Raw genomic sequence first — 17,297 nt, 5'->3', positions numbered from 1 at the left:
GGAAGGTGGTTTGGGGATTTCATAGGGATGAACTAAGAGGTTACGAAGGTTAGGTGGACGGCGGAAAGACACTCTTGGTGGAGTGGGGAGGATTTCATGAAGGATGGATCTCATTTCAGGGCAGGATTTGAGGAAGTCGTATCCCTGCTGGAGAGCCACATTCAGAATCTGATCCAGTCCCGGAAAGTATCCTGTCACAAGTGGGGCACTTTTGTGGTTCTTCTGTGGGAGGTTCTGGGTTTGAGAGGATGAGGAAGTGGCTCTGGTTATTTGCTTCTGTACCAGGTCGGGAGGGTAGTTGCGGGATGCGAAAGCTGTTGTCAGGTTGTTGGTGTAATGCTTCAGGGATTCCGGACTGGAGCAGATTCGTTTGCCACGAAGACCTAGGCTGTAGGGAAGGGACCGTTTGATGTGGAATGGGTGGCAGCTGTCGTAATGGAGGTACTGTTGCTTGTTGGTGGGTTTGATGTGGACGGACGTGTGAAGCTGGCCATTGGACAGGTGGAGGTCAACATCAAGGAAAATGGCATGGGATTTGGAGTAGGACCAGGTGAATCTGGTGGAACCAAAGGAGTTGAGGTTGGAGAGGAAATTCTGGAGTTCTTCTTCACTGTGAGTCCAGATCATGAAGATGTCATCAATAAATCTGTACCAAACTTTGTGTTGGCAGGCCTGGGTAACCAAGAAGGCTTCCTCTAAGCGACCCATGAATAGGTTGGCGTACGAAGGGGCCATCCTGGTACCCATGGCTGTTCCCTTTAATTGTTGGTATGTCTGGTCTTCAAAAGTGAAGAAGTTGTGGGTCAGGATGAAGCTGGCTAAGGTAATGAGGAAAGAGGTTTTAGGTAGGATGGCAGGTGATCGGCGTGAAAGGAAGTGCTCCATCGCAGCGAGGCCCTGGACGTGCGGGATATTTGTGTATAAGGAAGTGGCATCAATGGTTACAAGGATGGTTTCTGGGGGTAACGGATTGAGTAAGGATTCCAGGCATTCGAGAAAGTGGTTGGTGTCTTTGATGAAGGATGGGAGACTGCATGTAATGGGTTGAAGGTGTTGATCTACGTAGGCAGAGATACGTTCTGTGGGGGCTTGGTAACCAGCTACAATGGGGCGGCCGGGATGATTGGGTTTGTGAATTTTAGGAAGAAGGTAGACGGTAGGGGTGCAGGGTGTCGGTGGGGTCAGGAGGTTGATGGAGTCAGGTGAAAGGTTTTGTAGAGGGCCTAAGGTTCTGAGGATTCCTTGAAGCTCCGCCTGGACATCAGGAATGGGATTACCTTGGCAAACTTTGTATGTGGTGTTGTCTGAAAGCTGACGCAGTCCCTCAGCCACATACTCCCGACGATCAAGTACCACAGTCGTGGAACCCTTGTCCGCCGGAAGAATGACGATGGACCGGTCAGCCTTCAGATCACGGATAGCCTGGGCTTCAGCAGTGGTGATGTTGGGAGTAGGATTAAGGTTTTTTAAGAAGGATTGAGAGGCAAGGCTGGAAGTCAGAAATTCCTGGAAGGTTTGGAGAGGGTGATTTTGAGGAAGAGGAGGTGGGTCCCGCTGTGACGGAGGACGTAACTGTTCCAGGCAGGGTTCAATTTGGATAGTGTCTTGGGGAGTTGGATCATTAGGGGTAGGATTAGGATCATTTTTCTTCGTGGCAAAGTGATACTTCCAGCAGAGAGTACGAGTGTAGGACAGTAAATCTTTGACGAGGGCTGTTTGGTTGAATCTGGGAGTGCGGCTGAAGGTGAGGCCTTTGGATAGGACAGAGGTTTCGGATTGGGAGAGTGGTTTGGAGGAAAGGTTAACTACTGAATTAGGGTGTTGTGGTACCAGATTGTGTTGATTGGAATTTTGAGGTTTTGGAGGGAGTGGAGCTGGAAGTGGGAGATTGAGTAGATGGGAGAGACTGGGTTTGTGCGCAATGAGAGGTGGTTGAGGTTTGCTGGAAAGGTTGTGAAGGGTGAGTGAGTTGCCTTTCCGGAGGTGGGAAACCAGGAGATTGGATAGTTTTTTGAGGTGAAGGGTGGCATGCTGCTCTAATTTGCGGTTGGCCTGTAGGAGGATGCTCTGAATAGCCGGTGTGGATGTGGGAGAGGAAAGATTGAGGACTTTTATTAAGGATAGGAGTTGACGGGTGTGTTCATTGGCTGAGTTGATGTGTAGGTGAAGGATTAGGTGGGTGAGGGCAATGGATTGTTCAGTTTGGAACTGGTATAGGGACTGATGGAAAGAAGGGTTGCAGCCAGAGATGGGAACTTTAAGTGTGAGGCCTTTGGGGGTTATGCCAAATGTCAGACAAGCCTGGGAAAATAAAATATGCGAGCGTAATCTGGCTAGGGTGAAGGCATGTTTGCGGAGGGAATGTAAATAAAACTTAATGGGGTTGTTGTGGGGGTGTTGTGAGGGTGACATGGTATTGAAGGTAGAAAGTTTAACATGAGGTTGAAATGAAAATGAAAGACAAAAATATATGGGGAGAGATAAAGGTGAACAAGAAAGCAACTGGAGATCTGGTATGAAAAAAGGCGAAAAAGTGTTGGTTGTGTTGATCCTGTGGTGAACTTGGGTTGGTAGACAGCGATGTGCATAAAGGTTAGGTGGTTGTGTTGCCGCTAAAACACGTTAAAGGACGGAGAAATTCGGGAAAATTTCGAAAAAACGTATTAAAAGGAGTGGTGTTGTGGTGAAAGATTACGAAAATGGGGCTAAAAATTGACGAAGAAATAATGACGTTAAAACCTGTGGGGAGCGGCTAAAATGATCAGTGATGTGCGAAAAACGGAAGTGGAAATAAAGTGAAAGTTATTAGAACTTGCCGAAATGGTTGTTTAATACGTGAAAGCAGCTGTTATTGAACTAGAAACGGTGGATTTTATAGCAGCGGTAGTGTTGAAAGCGGAAAATAAAATTTTTTTGGTTATGGTTTGGAAGTGGGTTACGTATTATTGAGTATATATAGGCGGGATAAAATTGTATACAAAGATGATGTGACTTACCAAATGAAAGTGCTGGCAGGTCGACAGACACACAAACAAACACAAACATACACACAAAATTCAAGCTTTCGCAACAAACTGTTGCCTCATCAGGAAAGAGGGAAGGAGAGGGAAAGACGAAAGGATGTGGGTTTTAAGGGAGAGGGTAAGGAGTCATTCCAATCCCGGGAGCGGAAAGATTTACCTTAGGGGGAAAAAAGGACAGGTATACACTCGCACACACACACATATCCATCCGCACATACACAGACACAAGCAGATATTTGTAAAGGAAAAGAGTTTGGGCAGAGGGACACAAATTTCGCAGAAGCGCTTCTGTGAAGTTTGGAAAGCAGGAGATGAGGTACTGGCAGAATTGGAGCTGTGGGAATGGGTCGTGAGTCATGCTTGGGTAGCTCAGTTAGTAGAGCACTTACCCGCAAAAGGCAAAGGTCCAGAGTTCAAGTCTTGGCCCAGCACACAGTTTTAATCTGCATGGAAGTTTCATATCAGAGCACATTCTGCTGCAGAATGAAAATCCCATGCTGAAATTTCATTGTGTTTGAAAATAATTAGTATCAAATTAGTCTTCATAAACTACCCCACTGATTAAAATGTAAACATCTTAAAAATTAAAAACACCAGTGAAAATCTAGGGACATCATTGGGATGCTGATATGGTCAGCAGAGTGGTGTGCTTGCTCATGAGAATGTGTGTGTGTGTGTGTGTGTGTGTGTGTGTGTGTGTGTGTTTCCTTTGTGATGAAGGCTTTGGGCAAAAGCTCAATGTGTAACACTCTTTTTGTTGTGCCTGTCTGCAACTTGATGTGTCATCTTTATGGTGAATAGCAATCTATCCTTTTCATAATATTGTCAATGTGCCAATAAACTATGTAAAAGATCATGACTGTAGGCATAAGCATCTCTTGCAAATGTTTGAATTTAAACAATACCACTATTCAGTACTAGTGGCTGTGGTGAGTTTTCTGTAAATGCATAGAGTCATAAATAAAGTAAAGAACTGAGCATCTCATTGTTTTGAATTGAGAGAGGAACCTTGTTAGATTTATTGATGTTTTTGACATTATCCTTGTAGAAAAACTATGAAAGCTCTTGATAATATATCCAGTGAACAGGAAGCTTTGTTATGTTAAAGCTTTCTTCTGGCTGTATTGACAGAACATGAAAATGATGCATAACTTCACTGGACAATTCACCACAAACAAGAAAGTACTAATTTTTTTTAAAGTGTATGAGAGATTTCTGCTGAAATATATAATTTCCAAAAAAGCTATGATAAAAATCATGACTGCACATGACTCAAACATTACATACCTCTCCTCATTTCAGAAGAAATTGATTAACAGATGTGAATGTGGTTTGGGTTATACAATAGAACACAGGATCATGGATAGTACAGTGCAGATCTGAGGCATTAAATAAGTAGCATCACTTCTAAAGATAGTGTTTACAGCACTGTACATAACACCATTACCTTGGTAATTACTGTTCTCTGCTATCCAGGTGCACAGCAGCATTATGTCCCTGAACTTCAGTCAACATTGCCCTGCTGCCACCAGAAATGCTTAAAAGTACTGGACTATAGAGTCTTATTCTGAAATATGGTGGGTGACACACAGTGACTTTAATTTGGAATGCAAGTTCAGATCACCATTACTATCCATATGTCTATCTATTCACTGTGTGGAGAAGATGCTATGACAATAAGTGCTGATGAAACAAGTCAAATAAGGGGACATAATGAAACATTGAAAAGTGATATGAAATGGAATAAGCATGTAAGGTTGGTAGTAGGAAAGGAGTGCCCCAGGAAATTGTGATAAGACCACTCTTTTTCTCTACATTCGTAGATGAACTCACAGACAGGGTAAGCAACATTGTATGTCTGTTTGTTGATGACCCTGTGGTATACAGGAAGGTGTCACTATTGAGTGACTGTGGAATATACTAAATTACTATGTAGAATTTCTAGTTGGAGTGATGAATGGCAGCTTGCTCTAAATGTAGATAAATGTAAGTTAATCCATATGAGTAGGAAAAACAATCCTGTAACATTTGAATACAGTATTAGCAGGTTGCTGCCTGATGCAGCCACTTCAATAAAATATTCAGGGAAGGTGAATGCTTATGCAGATGTATTCATCTAAGTCATTCACTATAATTCACAGTTAATCAAGTTCTGAAACCTCATACATTCATTGAAATTCAGTAGTCTTCCATTACAGTTCTCACACTTGAGGTTATTTACAAAGTTATCTTGATCCTCCATCGTAACAATAAAGTTCTACCATTCAACAGCTAATGAAAGCAAAGTTCATGGTTCATAGCTGGTCTTGTTGCTAAACAGTCATGGAATATTTGTTAAGTCCTCATTACAAATTGAGCGAAACAGTTAGACAACTCCACTGAGTCCTGATGCTCTCCAACAACAGAGTCCAAAATTATTATGTAGAGACACTTCCCAAACTATCACAAGTTCTGCCTTGTTTGACATTCAAACTGATACTCTTAAACACACCTTACAGAGCACCATCCCATTCCATACTTCTGGGACACCGCTCAGCAACAACCTAAGCTTAATACCTAAAAACTAATGTTGCTGAGCTACAGTGTCTCTCCTATATCTATACACGCATCATTTAACATTCTTTGTATCAGGCTTTGATTTTATACCTAAGACCAACATTACTGGCAATATAGGTTAGTGAGTCAATCACACTTTGTGACCTATGTAGACATCACAAAGGAAATTTCTTAGTTTTAACAACAAGCAGTTCTGCAGGATATCTATTTCACACAGTTTTTCCTGTTCTTGTCACTAATGCGAGCAAAACTACACTATTCCACATCATTTACCTATCAGCAAATATACTACATTCCTAATTTAATCAAATTAAGATAAAATGGATGTTGAGATAAGACAGACACACTGACAAATGCAACATAAGCTATTGCAAATTTTCCAAAAATGGTGCCACAATTTTTAACACCAATCAGAGAAAATTACTAAATTAACATTTATTTCTTAATATGTAAACAGATTTATGTGGTAGGTCTAAAAACATGGAAATAATTCATTAAAATATTGTTTACATTGTTGCAACTGAGTTCATAAAAACATGCACATTATGTAATTAAACAGTATTGGAGACCAATGACTCACATCTAAGCGGCCTGCAGCATGTAGCACCTTCAGTGTGTTGCTACACACATTTTCAAGGCATGTGTTTCCATGTACACATGTTACACCATGAATTTTAGCTTCATTCCAAGCCTCTGATGCTAAGCACAGCATAAGAGCAAGTGCATCATCTAGACCTACATCTGTGTCTATCACAAGCTGTAGATTTGGTGACATATCTGCAGAAAGATATTTGTAATTAAGACAAGGCATTACATCTGAACTTTTTTTTTAGAAATTATTTTCTCTGAATAAATTCTTAGAACATTGTCACTGTATTTTAAGATGTACTGCAAAAAATCAGGAACAATCTTAAATGTCAACTAAATCCAACCAATTGAGAACTTCACAGCCAAACCGTACATACCAGTAAATAACTACACTTTATATAAAAATTAGACATCTGACAGAAGTAGGTTAAGTTCATTCATTCACTAGCTGAGTACCTGGTGTAGCCCAGGTATATATTTATTCCAACTTTCTATTAGTGCATCTCCTGCTCCCCCCTCTCACTGTTCGTCTCCCCCTCTTCCCTTTTTCTGTTCATCTGCTCCTTTTACTTCTGTCCATCTTCTCCTCCCCCTCTATCTGTCTCCTCCTACCCTCTTCTCTCTACATGTTATCACCCCCATGCCAGTAGGAAGTTGCTGGTTGTTACTAGCACAGTATTTCTTTCCAGATAGTAATTAGAGTATGTTCCAAGTTTGACTGAAATCAATCCAGCAGTTTAACAGGAGCTTTTTACTCATAGCTTTGGCCTTGTATGCACATCACATACATTTCACATATATTTAATATATTTTACACATATTTATAAACATAGTTCACCTGTATCATTAATGACAATGATGTAATTTTGTAGGTACATTAAGTGGCATAAGTGGATACTGTCTATGAAATGTGTTGTGAATGGAGTTAGTGCCAAAGAAGCTATAAATTTAAACACTACGCATGATGCAGCAGTTTTTCACACATCTCATTGTTTCTGACATCATATCTCCTGAAATGTGTGTCGTAGAATGATATGATTTGATAGCTACATTCAGGGACACATGTGGATACTGTCTGTGAGATATGTTGTGAATACGGTTAATAGTAATGAAGTAATGAATTTAAACATCATGCATGATGCGGCAGTTTTTCATGCACCGCATCTCATTGTTTATGATTGCATATCACCTGGACTGTGTGTCATACAATAATATAATTTGGTACGTGCATTTAGTGGCATACTTGTATATTGTCCATGAAATGTGTTGCAAATATAGTGGTAGCAAAAACGTAATAAATTTAAACATCGTGAATGATGTGGCAATGTTTCATGGGCAATGTTTCATGTACCTCAGTGTTTATTATATCTCATATCATGAACCATGTGTTGTACAATGAGATCATTTTGTGGGTACATATTTTTGGTAGTGATATATGTGAATACTATCTGCAAAATGTGTCATGAATACAGTTAGTAGTAAACAAGTAATAAATTAAAAGGTCATGCCTGATAAGACAGTTTTACTGCATGAACAGAAAAAATGGAGTAGCCTAAGTGAAAAACTTTTTCCCTTCATCATTTTGCGGGAGCTGTCGGTAAGAAAAAGTTCTGCACGGGTTTGAAATCACATGTAAAGGTATATTGTAAGTCACTAAGTGCTCTCATTCTCAAATACTGGATGGATCAAGTATGGGTATTTGCCTGTTATGGTCTATACTTCTTTTTCAGCCCCACCGCTTTGATAGTTAGGTGGTTCTTACCTCCACAGTGATTCTTTACAGATAGTAAGTGACATGTGTACCAATTTTGATTGAAATTTGTCCAGTGGTTTAGGAGGAGATGTGGAATATACAAAAATTTCTATAATATGTTGGGTTGGGTTGGGTTGTCTGGGGGAAGAGACCAAACAGCGAGGTCATCGGTCTCATTGGATTAGGGAAGGATGGGGAAGGAAATCGCCAATGCCCTTTCAAAGGAACCATCCAGGCATTTGCCTGGAGAGATTTAGGGAAATCATGGAAAGCCTAAATCAGGATGGCCGGATGCGGGATTGAACTGTTGTCCTCCCAAATGCGAGTCCAGTGTGCTAACCACTGTGCCACCTCGTATAATATGTATCAATTCACATATTGTGTTCTGTCAATCTCATTTATGAAAGAGAGCTAGTTGAGTTATACCTTGACAGTTACAGGTAACTAATGCAGGCTACTTCCTTGAGCATTAATCTGTTCACATTGAGCTATTCATGGAATTACTTCTAGATTTTTCATTTCATTGTAAATCAGGATGTTATGTATGTTAGTAGAGATACTTTGAAAAATAGCACACTCTTCCTGTTACAGTACTAAGGGGCTGCTTCTATCAGATAATTCAGTTAATGATTTTACATAAAATTCTTGAAATCAAGGAGGCCTTTTCTCCCTGGAGGCATGCAGCTTTAATATATGGTTAAACTGATGTTCTGTGGGAATGTTACATCCCTTAAACAAGCAGGTAGGTTAGAAAATTTAAATAGGGAAATGGATATGTTAAAAATAGATATAGTGGGGATTAGTGAAGCTCAGTGGCTGGATGAACAAGACTTCTGGTCATGTGAGTACAGGTTTTTAAATACAAAATCAAATAGGGGTAATGTAGGTGTAGATCTAATAACGAATAAGAAAACAGGAATACCAGTAAACTACTATGAGCAGTGTAGTGACCACATTATTGTCACCAAGATATACATGAATCTAACACCTGCACAGAAGTACAAGTTTATATACCACCTAGCTCTGCAGATGATGAAGAGAATGAAAAAGTGTATGATGAGATAAAAGAAATTATTCAGATAGTTAAGAGAGAGGAAATTTTAATTGTGATGGGGGACTGGAATTTAATAGTGGAAAAAGGAAAAATAGTAGTTGAATTTGGACTGAGGGAAAGGAAAAACAGGAAGTCACCAGGTACAATTTTGCACAGTGCACAATTTAATCAATGCTAACACTTGGTGTAAAAATCATGAAAGAATGCTGTATATGTAATAGAGACCTGGAGACACTTGGAGGTATCAAACAGATTGAATTAGGGTAAGACAGAGATTTCAGAACCAGATTTTAAACTTTAAGACATTTCCAGGGGTAGATGTGGACTCAGATCTTTTACTGGTTAAGAACTGTAGATTAAAACTGAAGAAATTGGAAAGAGGTAGGAAATTAAAGAGATGGGATCTGGATAGGTTGAAGGAATCAGAGATGGTTGAGTGTTCTAGAGGAAGCACTAGGCAATGGTTGACTGAAAGAGGGGAAAGGAATGCAGCAGAAGACAAATGGGAAAGCTTTGAGAGGTAAGAGAGTTAAAGCAACAGAGGATCAAATAGGTGAAAAGATAAGGCCTAGCATACATCTTTGGATATCACAGGAGATATTAAATTTAACCCCTCACTGCACTTTGATGAATGTGACTTGTGGAAACAAATGCATACCAAACATAAACATCTTCTATTCGACTCTTTGATCACCAGTGTGATTCACAGACTTAGCTAATCACTGTCTGAATGGTAGCTTTAGCCAGTCATTGAAGTTGTGTGTAAGTCAGTTTTCCATCTTTAATGGTAGAGGAATAAACTATGTTGATTACTAACACCTTCTGTTATTTGTTGTACCTCCATTCACAGATACAACACTGACCATATGGCACGACTCAGTAGAAGCATGTAGCATATTGAATGCTTCTGACATAGTGAGCATTAGCCCCATGAACTGTGGTATGTGGTTTATTCATCTCATTACGTACAATTTTCAAATCATTTGATTTGATGTACACGAGACATGTCAAGGTTTACAAAAGAAACTTTTTTCACTTTTTAAAGAGAAATACAAAAGTTTACATTATATTTTACATTTCTAGGTCTAGACATGTACATAAAATAATACATGTAATACAATCCCTGTGTTCAGATTGTGAAGCTGTCCTCAATGAATTCATCGACAGAATAATAACACTTTTCCACCAGAAGAGTAAAGAGCAATCTTTGTTGGATCTAACCAAAGCTTTAATGACTTATAATGACAGTGAGTGGCCTTCCAAACATATAGGTGTGGGCTGTGGTTCAAAACTTTCTCTTTGCAGTGACAAAGTGTATCTCTTCTTTTGCTGAGAACATTTGAGGCAAGTTCTATTATTTTCACTCCACATATTTAGATGTGGATAGCTCCAAACCTGTACCCCTGACATTTCTAGTATGACAAAAATGAGCATTTACATCATCCAACCGAAGCACAGAATTGCTTAAAAAGAATGAGACATAAATAACTTATCACTGTTTGCTATTCCAAATGAATATGTTACAATGGTACAAAACATTCAGTAACTCACTGGTAATACAATGCAATACCCTAGAAAGGTCCCAACATCACACATAGTTTTGTCGTAGGGAACTGAGTTATTGATTACACCTTCTCGGGAAGATATTGCTTCTCATCAGTGCTTATAGATCAGAAAGAGAAACTGTTAATGTAGTTTTAGTTAACTGCTGAAATACCTTTGGTAAGGTCATACATTTATTTCAGTATTATCGAGTGTAACAAGTCTCACATAGTACCACGAACTGAAAGCTACCTAAAATATGAAGTGACTAGCAGAGAAATCAAAAGCTCAAGGTTGGAATATACACTGCAGAAATGGAAAATGTTAAATCATTTTAACATTGAACTGATACTCTGATATTTCCATGACTGTGAGGTATACTGATTAAAATGTCACCTTTATGTGAGCTTATTTCAGTACACAATAAAGCCAATCCTACAAATGAAGAAAGGTGTGCATGATGGCAGTTCTTGGATGGGTCCAACATCACTACAGTTTTTCAAGTGGAGATCACAAGACAGCATGTCCAGAGGTCATGCACTTATACCTTATCCCTATCTTTTCAACTTTGAGAAAGGTCAAAGCATTAGTATGAAGGAGTGGCAGCATCATATCGACAGATGGCACGAACAGTTGGTTGTAGTGCAATGGCTGCAGAATGAGTGGTTACAAGATGGACTATGGATAGCGAGTGGGAGGAAAAGTAGCTATTGGTCCTTCCATTCACCATGAGAAGCTTGTAGGATTGTTTGCCTGGCTCGAATGAATAGATCATGATGGACAAATTCTCACTATTTATGACGTTAATCTGTTCAAAAAAGAATTTCCTCAATGGAATTTCATAAGAGTAATTAATGAAGAAGCGAAAGGAACTTTCAAAAATGGCTCTGAGCACTATGGGACTCAACTGCTGAGGTCATTAGTCCCCTAGAACTTAGAACTAGTTAAACCTAACTAACCTAAGGACATCACAAACATCCATGCCCGAGGCAGGATTCGAACCTGCGACCGTAGCGGTCTTGCGGTTCCAGACTGCAGCGCCTTTAACCGCACGGCCACTTCAGCCGGCGAAAGGAACTTTCAACCACAGGTTGCAGCAAATGGATTGGTCTTTAGTATATAGCCATGATGATGTTGATACTAAATTTAACTGTTTTATAAATGAATTCTGTGCACTTTTTGAAGAAATATTTCCCAAGAAATGGGTCAGAAACAGTGCTTCCAATTCTGTAAGCAAGCCTTGGATTACAAAAGGTATAAAACAGTCATGTAAAACCAAAAGGGAAACTTATGCTGCAATAAGATTCTGTAAAGATGTAGAAAAATGGGAACACTATAGAATATACTGTAAAATTTTGAAGAAACTAATACAGAAACCAAAAGCCCTTTATTATGAGAAGAAAATAGATAATTCTAATAATAAAATAAAAGCAATTTGGAGCATTGTAAAAAAAGAAACAGGAAGAGATACAACAAGTAAAGAAGATATAAATAATATCAGATATGAAGGTATCCTAGTAGATAACCCCAAAACGGTGGCTGAGATTTTTAATAAACACTTCCTATCAGTAACTCAACAGATTGGTTGCAAGCCCGATGTTGATGAAGCTGTAACTCTTTGTCAAGCCGTATATTCAAACGCAATTTCTGAAATGCACCTTAATCCTGTCACTAGAAGAAATTCAAAAAATCATCATGTCTCTAAAAAGTACGAATTCTGCAGGGGTTGATAATATATCTAGTAGTTTATTGAAATATTCTTGTGTGGGGATAAGGGACATTCTCTGTCATATTTTCAATGCTTCCCTTCAGAAAGGTGTTGTTCCCAGTAGACTTAAGTATGCCACTGTGAAGCCCCTGTACAAAAAGGGTGATAAAGCTGAACTAACTATCAACCTATCTCTTTGCTGACAGCTTTCTCCAAAATTCTAGAAAAGCTAATACATGTAAGAATTACTGATCATCTCATGAAGAACGGAGTTCTCAGCAAGAGCCAGTTTGGCTTTCAAAAGGGCCGTTCAACAAAAGACGCAGTCTGCGCACTTGCAAATGAAGTCCTAGAAACTCTTAATGCAAAAATGCTAGCACTTGGTGTCTTCTGTGATTTATCCAAAGCGTTTGACTGTGTTGATCACCAGATTCTCTTGCAAAAAGCAAAATTAGTAGGAATAAGTGGTGTTGCAGGCAATTGGCTACAGTCATACATCCAAGACAGAAAACAAAAAGTTGTGTTGAATTGCTCGGGTGGAGTATGTGACACTTCCTCAGATTCTGAATGGAGTTCCATTACATGTGGAGTGCCCCAGGGCTCAATTCTTGGGCCACTATTATTCCTGATTTTTATAAATGATCTACCATCATGTACAAGCCTGCCATGTAAATTTACATTATTTGCTGATGATACCACAATTTTTATGAGCAGTAAAACAGACAACAATCTTGAGGAACTCATTAATCACATACTCTCAGATATGGTTAATTGGTTCAAGGTGAATGGTCTCTCATTAAATTCCAGTAAGACCAGCTTTATTCAATTCTGTACAAAAACAGAAAAAGAGAGAGAGATAAGTGTGACATGTGGTAATCAACCAATAGTTAGAATGGAAACAACAAAATTTCTTTGAGTGCACATTGACAAGAAAATGAACTGGTCTTCACATATTATTGATCTCTGTAAGAGGCTTAGCTCTGCTACCTATGCTTTATGGGTTGTCACTACATGTGTTGAACCTAACACTGCAAAAGTGGCATATTATGGCTACTTTCATTGTCTCATTGAGTACGGAATTATTTTTGGGGGCAACTAGCCATTAGCAAGGAAAGTGTTCATTGCACAGAAGCGAGCTTTAAGAATTATATGCGGATTGCGCCCAAGAGACTCTTGTAGAAATAGTTTTTGTAATCTTAAAATATACACAACTACATGCCAATATATTTTTTCTCTCATGTGTTTTGTTTGTAAAAATATAGCTATATTTCAACCAAACAGTAATTATCATGTGCATAACACACGGAGGAAGAATGACATACATAGTGAACTCAGAAATTTGAGCTTGGCACAAAAGGGTGTCCACTACACTGGAGCAAAACTCTTCAATGCTCTTCCTCCCGAAATAAAGACAAAGATTCATAACAATAGTGAGTTTAAGAAAGCTCTAAAAATATTTCTGCTAGAAAAAGCTTTTTACAGTCTAGATGAATTTTTAACTAAATAAATTGTAATATTTTAATATTATATAATACAAGTTGACATAAAGCCACTATGAATTTTATTTAACCTGAGCTCTGTATCTGTGTGCGCTCTGTATCTGTTTTCTGTAGTGTTTTAATGATTCTAAGAAAATATGTATTTTCTTTTTCTGTATTGCTGTCCAAAGAATTTACTGTATAAATTTATATATAATTATGTACTCAAATTTCTGTATATGCTATAAGATTATCAGATTGTATTTGTAAAAAACTGACTCGTTCCACGTCCTTGTGTATCCAACACAGTTGGACCTATGGAACACGAAATAAATCAAATCAAATCAAATCAAATCAGACAGATGACAACAGCTGAAATATAGCCACAGGCGTTGAGGTCTTTGGTTGCCATGTGTTGTTTACACCACATCACGGACAACAGACTTGACTGGAGTAGCGCTAGGGTCAGCTGGAACATTGAATAGCATTCTGAGGTGTTCAGCACTGAGTTTCATCTCTGATTGTGGTGGTCAGATATTCATCAATGTGTCATTGGTGGCCCAGTGAAAGGTCAATAGAAGCAGTGATTCTTGAGACCCCCACCTCTAGAACACCCGGAATCATGTGAGGAGAGCTATTGGAAATGGCACCAGGACTTGTTTGGCTATTGTTGATGACAGGCTGAATTCTCACCAGTATGTGGCAAGAATGGTCAAACCTGTTATCATACATTTCAGGATCGGGTACCAAATGGCATAAAAATGCCTTCAGAATTATACAGACCTGACTGGCTTGCTCTGCCTGCTGAATTGTCACCCATAGAGCATGGCTGTCCTGTGATGGGACAATGTATACTTTCATACCAGCATTCAGCCAGCAATCTTCATGAAATAGTGCAGAATGTGTTTCAGACATAGCAAGAAATTCCTCAAGATGACATTTGGATGCCACGATGAATACAAAACTGTATACATGCCTGTGAAGGTCACATCTCATACTGATGTTGATGGTGGACATCAGTTTATGATGGAATGAGAGTTTAATCGCACAATACCTGTTACGTGATCAAGTTTGGTATTCTGGCCTGGCAATTTTGAAGGCCAGCCAGAAGGTATGGATCCTATGCCAGCCATTAGGCAGCACTACTATATCTGCAGGCTCTGGTGTCACTGCTGCAGGCACTGTCTAGAGGACATGCCCACCTTGCAGGCTTATCACCAACAGGAGCCACACCCTTTAAAGCCTACAATGGGATGGCTCTGTAGTCAGTCATGATTTAATGTGTTCTTGTATTGCTATTGCTACAAAGCATTGTTTTGGTTCTGGAATCACTATGTCATAGGTTTTCCATCTCGGTTTACTCTCTGGACTTGTTATTCTGTCATTATGCCTCTATTGTCTGTCCTCCTCTCATTGCATCCTCTTGTTTACTCTCCACAACTCACTGCTGGTGCCCTTGGCCAGATGGGCCGTTTGTGCTGGGTCTCAAGTTGTTCCTGGTCTTGTCAGATTCTGGTCACTATATGACCATCTCCATAACATACGTTATAAGCGGCAATCAAAAAGTTTCCATATGAATGCTGCACAGTTCAGAACCGGTATGCCTATCAGACAAAATCATCATGAGCATTGAGACAGTCATCCCACTGATGAAGATATCTGTTTGATAAAACACTGTGTCCTGCTACGTGAAGTAGTCCATAACTGCCTGCTGCACATCTTCGTCTGACTGGAGTCAGCAATCTTCAAGGACTTTTTTAAGGGACCAAACCCATGATAACCACATGGATATCATTCCCCAGTGATGGAGACACTAGGAAATCAATAAGCAATGGACCCCAGTGTTCAGAAAACCTTTCCAGCAGATGACTGGCTCTTGAACATCTTGGGACCAAGGTGCTATGAATGACACCACCACCCCATGCAAATTATTCATTCTCCGATGAATGTCAACCAGTATTTGTGCTTCGACAGGCAAGAAAAGAATAACAGCACATTGGTCCTGTTTGCACATATCTGGAATAATGTCACCATAGTTCACTTTTTTGCACTGGAATAATGTCACCATGGTTCACTTTTTTGCACCTACTGCACACACATCATAAAGATACCAAAGCCACACTAAATCCTTGCTTACATGTTGGTGCTTATATGCTCACACACACTGCACATACACTCCAGCAATGCCCCTCAAATGGAAACTATTTTATTACCCCTTATAATTATAGGACTGGTGCTTCATCACGTATAACTCTTCTTGTTCGCTCTTGGTCACTTGCTGTTGACACTCTCAGCCAGTCGGTCTTTTTATGCTGGTTCTCAAGTCATTCCCAGTCTCATTAGATTACAGTCACTGTATGAACATCTCCATAACATTTAATAAATATTGGAATGGTGCTTCATTGCGCAAAACTTTCCATTTCTGTCAGTGCAAAAGCAGACTGACATCAATTGTAGTGGTCTATTTATTGCCATATAGAACTCAATAATAGTTAGTAAGATCATTACAGATTCCAAATGTGAAATAAACTGGATAAAGGTATGCATCAAAGGTGATTCAAACATAGTAACCAGATGCTTTTTATGGACCACCTGCTTCATGCAGAATAATTCAGAAAAAATTTCAAGGATACTACTGATACGTTTTCTGGCTTATTGTATGAGGTCTGTTCAAAAAATTCTGGAACTTTGCCCACAAAATCTTTCTGCACTTATCTTTTATTTATTGTGCATGGTCTCCTTTGAAATGCTCTCATCCACTGTTGATACATCGCTCCCAACACTGCTTCCGGAAGCAGTCTTGGTATGCCTCTTGCCGGATCACACGAATTGCCATCTGTAAATTTCCTTTTATCTTGTCTATCATTGCAAAACTTCGTCCTTTCAATGGGGGTTTTTCAACTTTGGAAAAAAAAATTCTGCAGGGGCCAGGTCTCCAGAGTACGGAGGATGAGGCAGCACAGTGATTTTGTTTTATGTTCAATAGTCATGCACCAAAAGGGATGAATGTACAGGTGCATTATCGTGATGCAAGAGTCATAAATTGTCTCGCCACATTTCAGGCCGCTTCCTTCTCACATCTTCTTGCAGGCATTGCTGTCCTGGCAGTACCATTGACTAACAGTTTGTCCCTATAGCATGAATTCATGATGAACTAATCCTTTAGAGTAATCCTTTTTTTTTTCTTTTAACCTTTCCCGACCCATTGTGAAGACTTTACCTTGGTCAGCATCATAACCATAGACCCACGTCTCATCACCAGTTAAGACTCTGTTAAGGAACATCCTGTTCTCATTTGCACAATCCAAAAACTATTCACAGATTGTGATGCAAAGTTCTTTCTTGTTTTGACTCATGAACTGTGGGACAAACTTGGCAGCAACAAACTTGGCAGCAATATGATCCAACTCGAATGTTACATTCTTTTGCAATCTCTCAGTCAGTCAGTCTTCGATTGGCATGCACAATTTTGTTTACATTCCTGATGTCAGCATCGTCGATAGACATCGTACAGCATCCTGAACAAGGGTCATCTTTAATTTCCATGTGGCCATTTTAGAACCATGTGAACCATTCATAACACCAACTACAGCTG

At 39.4% G+C, this 17,297-nt stretch overlaps 1 protein-coding gene across 5 annotated transcripts in view; it reads right to left on the bottom strand.

The window, feature by feature from the left end:
- LOC126252945 (uncharacterized) overlaps window positions 1-17,297 on the bottom strand; it is an 89,485-nt gene that overhangs the window by 59,696 nt on the left and 12,492 nt on the right. For all 5 annotated transcript variants that reach the window (XM_049953957.1, XM_049953955.1, XM_049953954.1 and 2 more), the window contains exon 2: window positions 6,160-6,356. In XM_049953957.1, coding sequence (XP_049809914.1) covers window positions 6,160-6,354 — 195 coding nt within the window. In that variant the 5' untranslated portion in view covers window positions 6,355-6,356. The remainder of the gene's footprint in view (window positions 1-6,159; window positions 6,357-17,297) is intronic.

Source organism: Schistocerca nitens, chromosome 4, assembly GCF_023898315.1.
Source record: "Schistocerca nitens isolate TAMUIC-IGC-003100 chromosome 4, iqSchNite1.1, whole genome shotgun sequence".
NCBI classification, from domain to species: Eukaryota; Metazoa; Arthropoda; class Insecta; order Orthoptera; family Acrididae; genus Schistocerca; species Schistocerca nitens.
The sequence above is the reverse complement of the archived record's forward strand: the minus strand, read 5'-3'. Positions and strand labels throughout refer to the sequence as shown.